This window comes from Phanerochaete carnosa, assembly GCF_000300595.1.
Source record: "Phanerochaete carnosa HHB-10118-sp unplaced genomic scaffold PHACAscaffold_11, whole genome shotgun sequence".
Classification (NCBI taxonomy): Eukaryota; Fungi; Basidiomycota; class Agaricomycetes; order Polyporales; family Phanerochaetaceae; genus Phanerochaete; species Phanerochaete carnosa.
In genome coordinates, this window is record NW_006767638.1 from 89,726 (window position 1) to 102,182 (window position 12,457).

General features: G+C 60.3%; 6 protein-coding genes across 6 annotated transcripts; 1 reads left to right on the top strand and 5 right to left on the bottom strand.

The window, feature by feature from the left end:
* Positions 1–455: 455 nt before the first annotated feature.
* PHACADRAFT_200325 (uncharacterized protein) lies at positions 456–999 on the bottom strand (the record flags this gene model as incomplete). The annotated part of the gene is made up of 2 exons (XM_007400589.1): positions 456–798; positions 854–999. The coding sequence occupies 2 exons, from the start codon at positions 997–999 to the stop codon at positions 456–458; spliced, it is 489 nt and encodes a 162-aa protein (XP_007400651.1).
* Positions 1,000–1,369: 370 nt separating this feature from the next.
* On the bottom strand, positions 1,370–3,284 carry PHACADRAFT_263644 (uncharacterized protein). The gene has a single exon (XM_007400590.1). The coding sequence runs from the start codon at positions 2,458–2,460 to the stop codon at positions 2,092–2,094; it is 369 nt and encodes a 122-aa protein (XP_007400652.1). The 5' UTR covers positions 2,461–3,284; the 3' UTR covers positions 1,370–2,091.
* A 6-nt stretch (positions 3,285–3,290) lies between these two features.
* On the bottom strand, positions 3,291–3,931 carry PHACADRAFT_263645 (uncharacterized protein). The gene has a single exon (XM_007400591.1). It carries the CDS (start codon positions 3,749–3,751, stop codon positions 3,518–3,520), a length of 234 nt encoding a protein of 77 aa, XP_007400653.1. The 5' UTR covers positions 3,752–3,931; the 3' UTR covers positions 3,291–3,517.
* A 435-nt stretch (positions 3,932–4,366) lies between these two features.
* Positions 4,367–4,835, top strand: PHACADRAFT_200327 (uncharacterized protein; the record flags this gene model as incomplete). Its single annotated transcript, XM_007400592.1, has 2 exons — positions 4,367–4,626; positions 4,679–4,835. The coding sequence occupies 2 exons, from the start codon at positions 4,367–4,369 to the stop codon at positions 4,833–4,835; spliced, it is 417 nt and encodes a 138-aa protein (XP_007400654.1).
* Positions 4,836–9,351: 4,516 nt separating this feature from the next.
* On the bottom strand, positions 9,352–11,140 carry PHACADRAFT_152301 (uncharacterized protein; the record flags this gene model as incomplete). Its single annotated transcript, XM_007400593.1, has 3 exons — positions 10,933–11,140; positions 10,593–10,629; positions 9,352–10,362 (listed from the first exon to the last, which is right to left on the bottom strand). Exons 1-3 carry the CDS (start codon positions 11,112–11,114, stop codon positions 9,352–9,354), a joined length of 1,230 nt encoding a protein of 409 aa, XP_007400655.1. The 5' UTR covers positions 11,115–11,140.
* Positions 11,141–11,379: 239 nt separating this feature from the next.
* PHACADRAFT_263649 (uncharacterized protein) lies at positions 11,380–11,995 on the bottom strand. The gene is made up of 3 exons (XM_007400594.1): positions 11,872–11,995; positions 11,613–11,736; positions 11,380–11,540 (listed from the first exon to the last, which is right to left on the bottom strand). The coding sequence occupies exons 1-3, from the start codon at positions 11,894–11,896 to the stop codon at positions 11,417–11,419; spliced, it is 273 nt and encodes a 90-aa protein (XP_007400656.1). The 5' UTR covers positions 11,897–11,995; the 3' UTR covers positions 11,380–11,416.
* Positions 11,996–12,457: the final 462 nt, after the last annotated feature.

Here is a 12,457-nt window from a genome sequence, read left to right on the forward strand (position 1 = left end):
ATGAGAGATGCTTCCACTGGAACTCGCAGCAAAAAGAGAGAAGGCCCGGAGGCAGACAGCGATAGGAGGCTGTCAGAAGGCCCGCAGGCTAGAACAGCGCGTTATCGTGGCCCAGGAAGCTAGAACACTGCCCGGACGGCATTGAAGATGATAGAGTTGGGCGTCCTGGGTCTCTCGAGGCGAGCAGCGGATGAACGGTTGAGCCGCCGCGCATCGTCCTGGACGGCGTCGCGCGCGCCCGATCGCGCAAGGACGCGTGCTTCTGCCGTGAACGTGCTGTTTGGCGTGCTCCGACCACGGGCTGGTCGACATCAAATGCAGATGGCCTCGGGACGCGGTGGGCAGAGTACTTGCACGCCGCAGATGGGTACCTGGGCGCACCGAGGCGGGCACTGGCAGTCCTGCATAATGAAAGGAGGGAGAAGCATCAAGGGGCAGATCACGTCGATCCGTGCTCAGCATGCATGTCCGAGCGGCACGCATCGGGGTTGTGTGCGCGCGCGCGCGCACTGCACCGTCCCCGACGACGTGGCTCCGGAGGCGAGCAGCGGTGCCTCTGCATCCGACGCGAGCGCCACGACGGAGACTTGGCTGGCGTGCACATCTCTGCATTCGCGCAACATCAGCGCATACGGCGACGGTGTGTGCAGCGCGGCCGCTTCTGGCAGGAGCGTCGTCCGTTCCCGGCGCGGATCCCCGACGACGCGCTTCTGGGCCCGCCGGTGGTGCTGCGTGGGCGTTGCCTCCCGGCCTGCAGCGCGCGGCAAAGACTCCCCTTGCGCCGTGGATGCGCAGCGCCTGTCCGCATTCGGGCAGAGCTGCCCCGTCTGGAACAAGACTCTTTTCTGTGCACGCTAAGAGTGGGAGGGTACGCGGATGCGGACCACATGGCGTTGCAGATGCAGATGGCCGGAGCAGCTGCGCGCGGGGCTGGCCGGTCGCTGGGTCGCGTGGCCCGAGCGGTGACGTCGAGGGCGACCGGCGTTCGGGAGAATCCATGGCGAGGCTAGAAGGCTGGCGTGGCCGTCCGAAGGGCGTCGAACATGGTCGAACCAGGAGGGAGAGAGTTTGCACGAGAAGACGAGCGATATGCGCAGCTGAGCCCCGGGTGCAAAGCCGCGCACGGTCCATGCGTGCATGCATGCATCGAAACATGACCCTGCCTGCGAAAACATCGCAGACCATACCCGGCCTCGAAGCTGACAGCTTAATTAAATCCACGAGCAGCATACGCTCTGCCAGACAAGGGGCTCGGTGAGCGAGACAGTCGACCGGGAACATGTACATGAACAGATGCACGTCAGGCCTCCCGATCGCACCTGCCTGACGCGTCCTGCTATCAATGCTCAACTCGCTCATTCATCGCGTCCTCTCGATCGAGCTGTTGCAATTCCTCTATTGGTATACCAAGACACAAACCAGACGTCATATCATGGCTACATCCACAACGTGTGCGACACCGAGTGCAAAGAGCAGGATGAAAAAAAACAAATAAAAGCGGGAGAACCTCTATAGAGCCGTGCTACGAGATGAGTGCGATGCATGCATGTAAAGGAAAAACTTGCTGGATAAAAAAACACTGAAGCCATACACAAAGGAATATCAAAAGGCAGTGAAGGTGGGCGAGGGCGCACTAGCAGTGCAAAAGATGACGACGGTATATGTGATTGTATGCGTATATATATATCAATATTGCGTGCTTGACGATGGCGATGATGAGTTGCTGAGCAGAGAGAGACGAAAAGTGAGCGGCGGAAACGAGCGTCGAGCGGCCAATCAGTGTGGGGGGCCGGCCTTCAAAAGCACAAGCAGGAGAGTCCGCGCCGGCCAGAAAAAAATGTCGGCCAGAGCGCAGGTTTTCGCGTGAGCGGTGGTTGCTGATCATAGCAGTGGATCCAAGGGGAAAACGGATGCGAAAAAGGAAGAGATGGAGCAAAAGTTTTTAAAAGTACAACAATCCAGAGTCCGTAGGGGTGTTTTGATGGGCGTCCAGGCGACGCGGGACTTGCTGGAGATGGTCACAAGAGGGTCTGATGATGAGTGCGATGAAGGGCTGAGGCAGAGGCAGAGATCGTCGACGGGAGGTGTTCACTATTGCACGACGCCTCCCAGCCCCTGCATGATCGCGAAGGTCCTCTCCTGCCGCTCCGCGCGCCGACCCCTAGCCTGGAACGCCTCTTTCTCCTTCTCCGATTCCTCGTCGAACACGTGCAGCTCGTCTTCGTGGATGTACGTCGCCGTCGTCCTCTTCCGCCCCGGCGGCTGACGCCACATCGACGAGAGGTCGACCCGGCTCTGCACGCGCGACGACGGCGCAAGGCCGCGTCCGAGACGCACCACCCGCTCCTTCTCCCGCTTCCCCGCGGGGGCTGCCTTGCTGCTCTTCTCCGCCTGCCGCTGCCTGTTCAGCTCTTCCTGCACGAAGAACTCGGCGCCGGGGCGCGCGAGCCCGTCCTGCATCGGGAACAACGGCTGCGGTGACGCACGGTGCGTTCGCGGCCGGAAGCCTCCCTGGCTGGGGACCCCCACCCGCGGGATCGGCACGCTGGGCTTCGGGCTGGGCGGTCGTGATGGCTCGCGCGATGGCCCGGCACTGGAGGATGCCACCAGCTCGTCCGTCTCGCGACACGCACGAGAGAGCGAGCATTGGCGGCTGAGCGAGTGCGTGTGGACGCCCTGCGGCGGCAGGACGTGTCCGTACGCGTACGGCGGGTGCCGTGCGCTGCCCGCCCACTCACTCACGCGGGTGCTAAAGGTCTTGACGGCCGCGTGCACCCAGCTCTTCTTCGCCGGACGGCTCTCGGGTGTCTTCTCCTCCTCGTCCTCCTCCTCGACGTCGCCCGCGATGCTCACGGCAGCAGACCCCGGGCACGAGTTGAGGTGCTGCGAGTTCCGGAACTGTGCCGGGTGCAGGCTGTTCGGGCGCGAGGACGGACGAGATTGAGGGCGGGACGGCGGACGGGAGGCGGTGTGTGGGGTAGCTAGGCTGCTGAGGCTAGCGGTCGCGCTCTGGGTGGTGAGGCTTGGGAGCGAGATGCGGGGGTTGAGGATGGGCTGCACAGGTGAGAGGGCTGGCGACTCGTCATACGCAGATGATGATGCGTGAGGGAGCGCAGTGCAGGTTGCGGTGTATGGTGAGCAGACGCTGCTCTCACGGCTTGGGCTGGGGGGACGTTGGTGCTGTGATGGAGAAGTGCTGTAGAGAAAAAGCCGTGGGGGCGCAGGCTTGCGGGTGCTCACGCTGAACGGCAGTGAAGGGCGAAGCGTTGCCGAGGATGGTATCGGGTGTGGGTGGCTCTTGGAGCGGGAGCGCCGTGGGCGGTCTGAGCTGCTCGAAGCGGCGCTGCTGGTGCTTGCGCGTGGCCGTATGAGTTGCGGGGACGTCTTGTATGAGGACGAAGGCTTGGAAGATGAGGAGGATGGAGGGGCGCCTAGTGGTATAGAGGCCGCCCATGCAGCGACGCCGTCGGCGCCTTTGCCGACCCAGTCTTCGGCATGGGTGATGTCGGGATGGGGATCATCTTCTGAATGGGGATGGAAGGGGAAAACCAGGGTCGGAGGGGTCGGAGAGGGCGGGGGACGAAGGGCGGGACGGGATGACAAGCGGGAGCTTGTCGGCGCGGTGGAGGTCGCGACAGGCGTCCGAGCAGAACTGGTCGCCTTCCTGTGGGAAGGAGGTGAGCAGGGGCGGGAACGAGAGAGAGGACGGGGACGCACCTGAGGACGAGAGTCGCCGCAGCGGAGGCACCATTCTGTGTCGACGCCGTTCATCATGTTGAGGGGAGAGTGGACTGCAGTGCAAGCAGCATGCAAGGGACGGCCAACGAGGTCGTTATATCATTTGCCCGGTGGACCACATCTACCGTTATCTCGGGTCCTCCTTCCGTTTTGGGCCAGTATGACTGTTCCCACAGAAAACAATTCAGATCCACCGCCGATCTCACGCTTTCCCCTTGTCACGGCTGTGTCACACATCTGTCACGAACCCTGGCTGGGTGCGGTCCACGCTCGATTCGCGATGTGATGCCCCGAAAGCGGGATGCTGCATCCTTGGCTGGCTGGCCTGGGCTCGGCGCCCCGCCACGTCAGCGCGAGTCACCGCCAGCGACCGACGGATGCCAAAGAGGGATGCGCCGCCGTGCGTCCTGTCGAGCACCCTCGGACGGGAGAAGCAACGCCGCCGGTGCTGGCGATACCGCCGGCTCGCGACTCTCAGGCCTCGTGCGCGCCACCAGGATGTGCTCCCACAGGACACACATCTGATGGGACTGTGTACCGAAAAGACGTGTAATGAAACCGGGACAGCGAGAGTGCAGCTTCTCGCCCCGCCCTCTTACCCTCTATCGCTCTCCGACCCTCCGTGCACATGCCCGGTCCGACCCCCGCGACCTGGTCTCCTCGCTTCTCTCCCCGCCCTGCGCCCTCCGTCCCGCTCTCGCCACACCACTCGCCTTCTCCTGGGCTCCTCCACGCCGATCCTCCCTTCCCCACTGTCTCCTTATGCAAATCAGCAATCCTCTCCGCCGTACTCCCCGCGTTCGCTGCACCAGCGGGCTTCCACCGACGCATCCTTCGCCCCCGGCCCTCGCCTGGCACATCTCCTGCCCACGATCCGTCACAACACCTGTTTGTATCGCTCTCTGTCAGCACTTTATGTTGATTCTGATCCATGTCGAAGCCAGCACTCGGAACCAGAGCTCCCGCGCTTGCACGACCCTAGCTCAGATCCTCTGCAAGAACCCAACAGCGACGGGCTGCACGGAAGCTCAACGTCTAACCACACGGCGGGCCGTACCGCACAAACGCCTCCCCCTCCGAAGGCGCAGGACGAGTAGCAATGAGCGAGGAGCGGGTCGGAAGGACGCGAGTGCCGGCATCGCTCGCCTTCGCCATTCCCAGCCCTCGACCAGCTTCGCGAACGACACCCGCAACGCATCGGGCCACCCCTGCGTGGCCAGCACAGCTGCCCCCGTGCGTGCGTGGACGCGTCGCCTTCGCTCGTCCGTCTTTCCCAGGCTCACGACCCTTTCAGCCTGTCCCACAGACAACCGTCGCGCTTCCATCTTTTTCTCCTGCCAGGGGGAGGCCCCTCAGGCCTGCACCCCTTCTTCTTCCCCTCTCTCTCTCTCTCTCTCTTTCTCGCATCGCACGTGCACCTCAGAAAGCTTACTCCCCCCGCAGCATCCCATGTTTCCCGCCCTGGACAATCTCTATTGGCCTTCCAGTCAGCACAGCACTCCGAGGCATGCGTTTCGGCGATGGCCAACCGTGCTGGACTCCCCCGATTGGCCGCCCCACGGCTAGAGTTTGACCGCTGGGTGTATCTTCGTGAGAACAGGAGCTTGCGCCCTTCCTGCACGCTTTGGATCTCGCTGTATCTTCGTGAGAACGTTGCTGATAATACGACAGGCCAGACGGCGACTTGCTGGCTTATCCCAGCGAATGCCCAACAGACCGGAAGCCTGGCAGTGACAGTGGCGTTCGACAGGCTAGTGTAGTCTAATGCGCCAGATATCCAATATTGTCCTTTCCTCGATCTAATGCAGTACTGTTCCACATCAGGTTTACGTTTCTGCATCCGGCGCACTGTGCTATATGGCGCAGCTAGTCGTCGTCCTCACTAGCGTACTCCACCAAGAGTTCTAGGCCTCCTGGTCTCCGCTTGGGTTCGTCGTCATCCGACCGCCTGCGTTTCTTCGCCGTCGCTGGAGCGCCTGCCGTCCCAACGGCACCCGGCCGTGGGCTTTGAGGGAGCGACGCGGCGAATTCCTCCCACAGCGCGGCGCAGCTCTCGAGGATGCTGCGCTCTGTGAGCACCTGCGTGAGTGCGAGCCGGGTTTTGGTGTAGCCCTCGGGCAAATCCTAGGCAGGAGAGGTCCCCATCAGCACAACGCGTACCCGACACGAAAGAACGGAAGGAATAAAAAGCAAAAGAGGGGTGCGCAGCAACAAAGCGCAAAGCGGGAGACCCACAAACACCTGGCCAAGCCGCCGCTCGAGAGGGAGAAACCCTCATGTGCGCCGTCGCGCCGGTGCGCGGAACCAAAGCGCATCGGGTCCCTGCCCTTTCTCGCACCCCGCACGCGCACCTTGGGTCTCGCAGAGCCCGCAGTATTCCAGCGACCGTTTCCCGCATGACCCACATGGTGCCCCGAACTCCCTGCGCGCGTCGAATCGCGGTTCTGCCCCCGCCCGCTCTGGGGCATCATCACGGAGGGCAAGGACATGAATCGGAAACCGTCGTCACTACCCGTCATCACGTCGTCCAAGCGAGCACCGCATCCCGAGACCTCGGCACCGAGAGCACAATGGACAATGGACAATAGGAGAGAGAGAGAAATTAAAGCGCAGAAAAAGGGTGACATCAGCGGTGCAGACGGTGGAAAACGAATACGAGCCACGCTGCGCTCCGGGTGTTGTCGTCAACGGACCATGGAATACCACAACGTCTGGGAAACGTCAGCAGCAAAGCGTGGCTAGAGGCCAGAGGCAGAGGCACGAAATGAATCAGAAAAGCCACGGACACGGCTAAGCGACGTCGTGCATCGCGACACGTAACGCGTTTCCCGTGATGCGACGCGCACTCGAGCATATGGACAGACAGGCATACGGACAAGACGATACACGGAGAGTAGAAATCGCGACACCAGAGAGGGCATCGCCCGGCAGGACGCTTGGAAGCCGCCAAATGAATCGCCGGGCGCGCGCGAGCGTCGCGGGAGGACCCTGGAGCTGCTCCGCACGCGTCTAGGCCCGCCCTGCGCCACAACGGACCGTGCAAGTGACAGGAGCGGTGGGTGACTCCGCGCAGCTGCGGGCGCGACCCGAGAGGGCTCCGCTTGCGGGCCAGCGAGTGCGCACGAACCGGACGAGTGGCACGCAGACGCGTGATGTGACAGGCGCCAGGCGGTCGAGACCGTGCATTACTTCCCTTCGTGGAAAGTCTGCCAGGCTGGATCGTCGAATGCAGCCGGGCCCACAGCGCGAGAAGGAAGGACAGATATATGAACGTGCACATTCAATCCAAGTCTGACAGAAAAGATTGCATTTTCGATCGCCCGGCACAGGCCCCCGCTATGCGCGTTTTCGACGGTCCAGCCTCGCACGCAGATCGATAGCCAAAGGAGTCTGCAGGTGCCCTGTTGCCAGCACACCACCAGCCGACGCCGCGCATGGATAAGACAGAAACGTGCCAGAACAATTCACCGAGTCAATGCAACACGGTCGTCGTTTGACTGCGGATCTTTCCCCGCCCTCTGGCTTCGCACCCAGACCCCGTCCGTCGTCCACAGAAAAAAATCCGTCGCGACGATACCCGGTGGCGGCCGGGCCTAGGCCCAGTCTGTGGCGGCTACCTCGCTCGAGCCAGGAAGGCCAGCGACATGGGACCGATCGCGGACAGCGCACAGCGAGCGACAGACGACGAAAACAAGGTTCGGTGAGAGGGGTTATGTCCAGCGTGACCCGACACGGCGGAAGCGTGTCCTGTCCTGCGAGATAGCCTAGGGGAAACACAGCGTGATAACCCAGGGGAAGGCACTAGAAACCTGACAAGGGACACACCGCCCAGAAGCGTGACAAACCCAGTTGAGACCAGCGCAGCGCGAACCTTCCCGTCAGGGTACATTGCGGCATCTTCCAAGCACCCTGACAGCCCTGAGCTATCACGCGGGAATGCGAGACCGAATAACAAAATTGAGAGCAAAATTGAAAGAGCAGCGCAAATGAAATGCGAACGAAATTGGAAAATTCAGACAAAATTGTCAGATGAAGGAGTTTGAGCATACGACGTCTCGAGGACGTTGAAATAACGCGGTGCGGTGCGAAAGAGGCGCATACCGAGCCCCTGCACGAGCCCAGGCCAGCCGCGCTCTGCGCAGGGCCCAGCAGCGACGCGAGTGTTGGGCTTGAGAGGGTTGTGCGGGCTCGCTGTGCAAGCTGGCTGCATCGCAAGGCACCGTGCGAGGGCCCTGAGCGCGAACGTAATGGCGATCGTGAAGGCGCAAAGGCTATTCGACCCATGCCTGTCTGCGACCCATCGATGCGGGGAGCGATGTCGTCAGGCGGAGAGGGCGCGCCGGGTCTGTGGGGGTCGATGCATCCAGCGACTTGGCTAGCGAGCGATGGCCATCGCGCGTGACCCCCTCATACGCCTTGGAGGACAGGCTTCGGGTGCCGTCACGACAGTCGTTACGGCACCCCCGCACTCGCACGCCTGCTCGGTGCGAATCAGGTCGCCACATATCTGGCAACAACGCACGCACAAATAGCACATTGAACCATAAAGAACGAGGGCGCGGACGGAAGCTACGGAGATGTTTAGAACAGGCCCTGGCCAGGTGCGTTCCAGGCCTCCTCTATCGAAAACGTACCCACGCACGGCTTATAGACGCCGGAGCATCGCACCTCGACTGTGGGCCGCGTATGAGAGTTGCACAGGCTCCGTTCGCAGCCTGGTATGCGACGGGAGTCAGCCTGATGATGGTAGTCCCCCGCGCAAGTGCTCGCACATCTGCGAACAGGGCTGACGCAACACAGGCTCGCGGGCGAACGCTGTGCTCAGGACGGATTGCATCATGCGAAGCGACGTCAGGGTCTCACAGACGCTCGGCCATAGGGGGCTACAGCAGCAACACCGCAGATATCCAGAAAAGCCGTGCAAGAAAAAAAAGATGGGGTCCCTGCGCATGCTGCGTGACACGGAAAGGTAAAATCACGCGAAGGAAAAGCAAGAATGAGGAAATGAAAAAGAGGATATGATGGCGAGACAAGATGGTGGGAAGAACACTCACATCCAGCTGGGTAACCAGCTCCGGCGTGCTGAGGGCGCTCGCCGCGGGCGTACGGCATCCCAACCGTCTAGCCCGTGCGGACTGGGTGCATATCCACGCTACCATGCGAGCGAGCGTATTCAGCGCCCGCGTGTCCTGTCACAACCCGCAATCAGTACATCAGAGACCGGATAACTCTGGGAACCAAGGGAAAGACCTCGACAGTCGATCGTAGAAAAGAATAGGCAACAGACTTGGGCTGACGAATCACGGTCAGGATGCGTGTCATTGCGGGGAGACGAGCGTGGCATGTGTATCTGGAACGCACTTCGCGGGCGCCGAATGTATGCATAGAATGCAGTGGATACGCTCGTGCACATGTGAAGTTCTATGCGACGCATTGGAGTACACAGAAAGAGCGAGTAGCCCCTAGAGTGCGCAGATGTCCGAAGTGCAACAGACTTCCCGTGAACATAGACCAGTATGTAGTCGCCGATCGCTCGACATGGAAGGGTGCATGGAAGGTTTTTCCAGCGCCGCACTACCAGTCAGAAAGCCAAGACGTGCAGCACAAGGTTTGTTAGACTGAGACGTAGAAGGCGAAGGCGCAGCATGATATCATGCGCCATACACAGGCTAGAAGCACAAGGCGAAAATGAAAACCAGCCAAACAGTGAGCGAAACATACCCTGTCCAACTCTTCCGTGCCTTCATAGCGCGATGGATCTCCACGCTCCTCATCGTCATACGTATCTGCATCGGAAGAAGCCCAGCTTGCACTATCCGGGCGCGCTTCGAAAAGGAGCTGGCTGCGTGCGAGCCGTTCAGCCACCGCCGCCACCTCGCATGGGTCGGTTTCTTGACCCTGCGCACGCCGCGCGTCCACGACGGCGAGCATGGAGCAGTAGAACCATAGCCCTTGCGAGATTTTGGCGTCGCTGTTAATGGCCATGGGCACCGTGGCACAATCGTGTTCATGGTGCCGTCCGAGACCGCCATCGACAGGATCGGGTGTTGATATCGCTGATGACCCATTATCAGGCTGATACACGAGGTTCGAAGCCCCCCACCGTTCGCGTTTTGGGAATATCGCGAGGGCTCGTTGGTAGTTGCGAAGCAGAGTAGCCTGGTCCAGGACGAGACGCTCAGTCGCTGCCCCAAAAGCAGATTGCATGTCCGCCCATTCGAAGCCGACAATGTCGTTCTCATTCCCGTCCAATGCGAAGCCGTACCGTGCAAGCAGCTGCGCGTTTGTGAGTTGTTCGCCGTACGTGTTGAACACCTCTTCCCCCGCCGGGATGAGGCGGTTTGAGACCATGTCGCACGTGTCCGCTTCTTCGGTCGTCCGTGTCGGCAAAATGATGTCGTCGTTCGGGTGTGCGAACCTCAAAACAGGCTCGGCTGCGGCAGTGGGGCATGCGTTGGCCTGTGCGGTCCTCCGCCACTGTGTTCTGGGCCCGGCGTCAAGATATCGAGTTGATGGAGCATTGCTTGGGTCCTTCTTCCCTATTGGCACGTTCTCGTTGTCTTCCTCCAGATCGTGAGGACACTGAGCGAGCGAACCACAGCTGACGCATACGTCGAACTCGCTCTGTTGTCACGCCCGCCGCAGGACGACGACCACGTTGTCATTGCCCAGGAGGATTATTCGGAGAAACGGCGGGCGAATTGGGTGGAGTCGGGCGAACAGCCAATTTGTGACAGAGAATTTTCATCATTGTAGCGGTTGTCCGGCGAGGGTACGTTGAGTAGGAGCAGAAGGCCATCAGCGACTGTTACCGGCGGGGCGGGAGAAGGACCCCAAGCAATTAAGCTACGCACCTCGAGGTGGATGTGATTTTCAACTGTATGGTTGAACCTGACAGATGAGGAGACAAAGAGCCGATGTCAGATCAAGCCATGGTGATGCTGTAAGTGGGTATGGGAAGCAGAGCGAGATGAAGCGTCGGGGAAACAGCTGGAATTTGCGGGATACAATAGAGATACGTTGAGGATCTCCGACAAGGGTTCTCCATGGGCGTTGATACCGGATATCCAGGTAACCATATATCCGTATGCAAAGAAGCCCCTGCGACGTCGAGAACGACTCAACATCTTCCCTCGAATCCAATATCCGCGGCGTGATTTGTAAAACGAAGCAGGGCTCAAGGGAAACACTCACGCGTCGGCGATGGGCACCATGGCAAGTGTGTGGTATGCATCCACAAGGAACGACCGCGAGGAGACAAGAGAATACGAATGTAGAAAGCCCGCGAACGACAGGGCGGGCGGGGCGGCGAAAATTGATGTCCAGCCTGGCCTAGACAGCACCGGCACGACTGTGTCAGTGTAATATTGCCGCATTTCGTCCTAAGGTGCAGGGAAAGCTCCTGGTGAGTGCACGCCAGCATAGAACGGATTACGAAATCAGAAATTCGTTGCTCTGACGCGAATCAGGACGAGGTCCGCAGTACAAGGTGCTCCAAATACTGCAACTCGCCCCGACGAACCCAATGCGGTAGCGGTGCACTACCATACACAACCTGAGAACAAGCGAAGCCTGCGCCCAGAGACGAAAACGCACCACGATGCCGCTCCCTTCTTCTCCCAACATGTCCCTTTCGATCTCCGTGCCGGCGGTCAGGGCTGCAGCTCGGCAGGCATCGTCAAGTGCTTCTTGCCCCTGATCGGTCCACACTTCGTCTATCCCCCACAACAACGCGATGGGCACCGTGTGCTGTGGGAGCGACTGAAGATAGCCGTACCACCTCGAGCGTTTTTCTAAGAGCCTGGCAAGCGCACATCAGGTGCGCCTGCGCGGTCACTATGCACCCTTCTTATGGACTGACGGAAAATACTTACTGCTCGCCATAGAGTGCCAGCGACAATGCTAGCCGGGCAGCATGACCATATGGAACGATGGGGATGGCGTCTGCAAGCGCACAGGACCGAGCCGAGAGCACAGTGGCCTTCGGTATGGTGACCACTGAACAGTATAGCATCGACGCAACAGCACCCGGGACGGCGCGCGAATGTCCGATGGTTGGCGAGAATAAGGGAATGCGAAGATAGAAGTGAGCGTGACAGGGGCAGACGGCCCTTGGGCAGGGACGCGACTCACAGGTCGTATGGCTGTCTATAGGCATTGTCGAGTCATTGAACACACGCAAGCCGCCATGGTCAGTGTCTGGGACGACAGACAGCCTGTGGTCGATCCATATGTCGTGCTGGGAGCACCAGCTGAGCAGGGTCGATACCACGTCACGAGCATCTCCAGGCATTCTAGGATCGGCGAAACCTCGAAACTCACGTCGGCGGGAGCAGCACCGTCCAGAAAAAGAGCGTAGCGGCCGACGAGACGGCGGTGGTGAGCAGCAGCTGGTGGGCAGTGGACGCGTCTCGTCCAGAACAAGTAAAGCGTTCTCACGTTGCACTCGGCCTTTGCTCTCCCTTCCCGAGGCAAGCCAACGTTTCTGACAGTCCCTTTCTGACAACGTAAGATGGAAAGCTTATGGGCCATGGCACATTCTCCCCCGTAACGTACTGAGACATCGTCGTAACATTCGTGAAAAGTAACGAAGCACCACACAAATAAGAGCATGAAACTACCCAATGAGACCACCTACTGGCAAGCTGCCGGTCTTTATTGGTCTTTCTTGTTCTCGCCTGCCGCCGACGTCGTCGTCGCAGACCTATCCTTCTTGTCC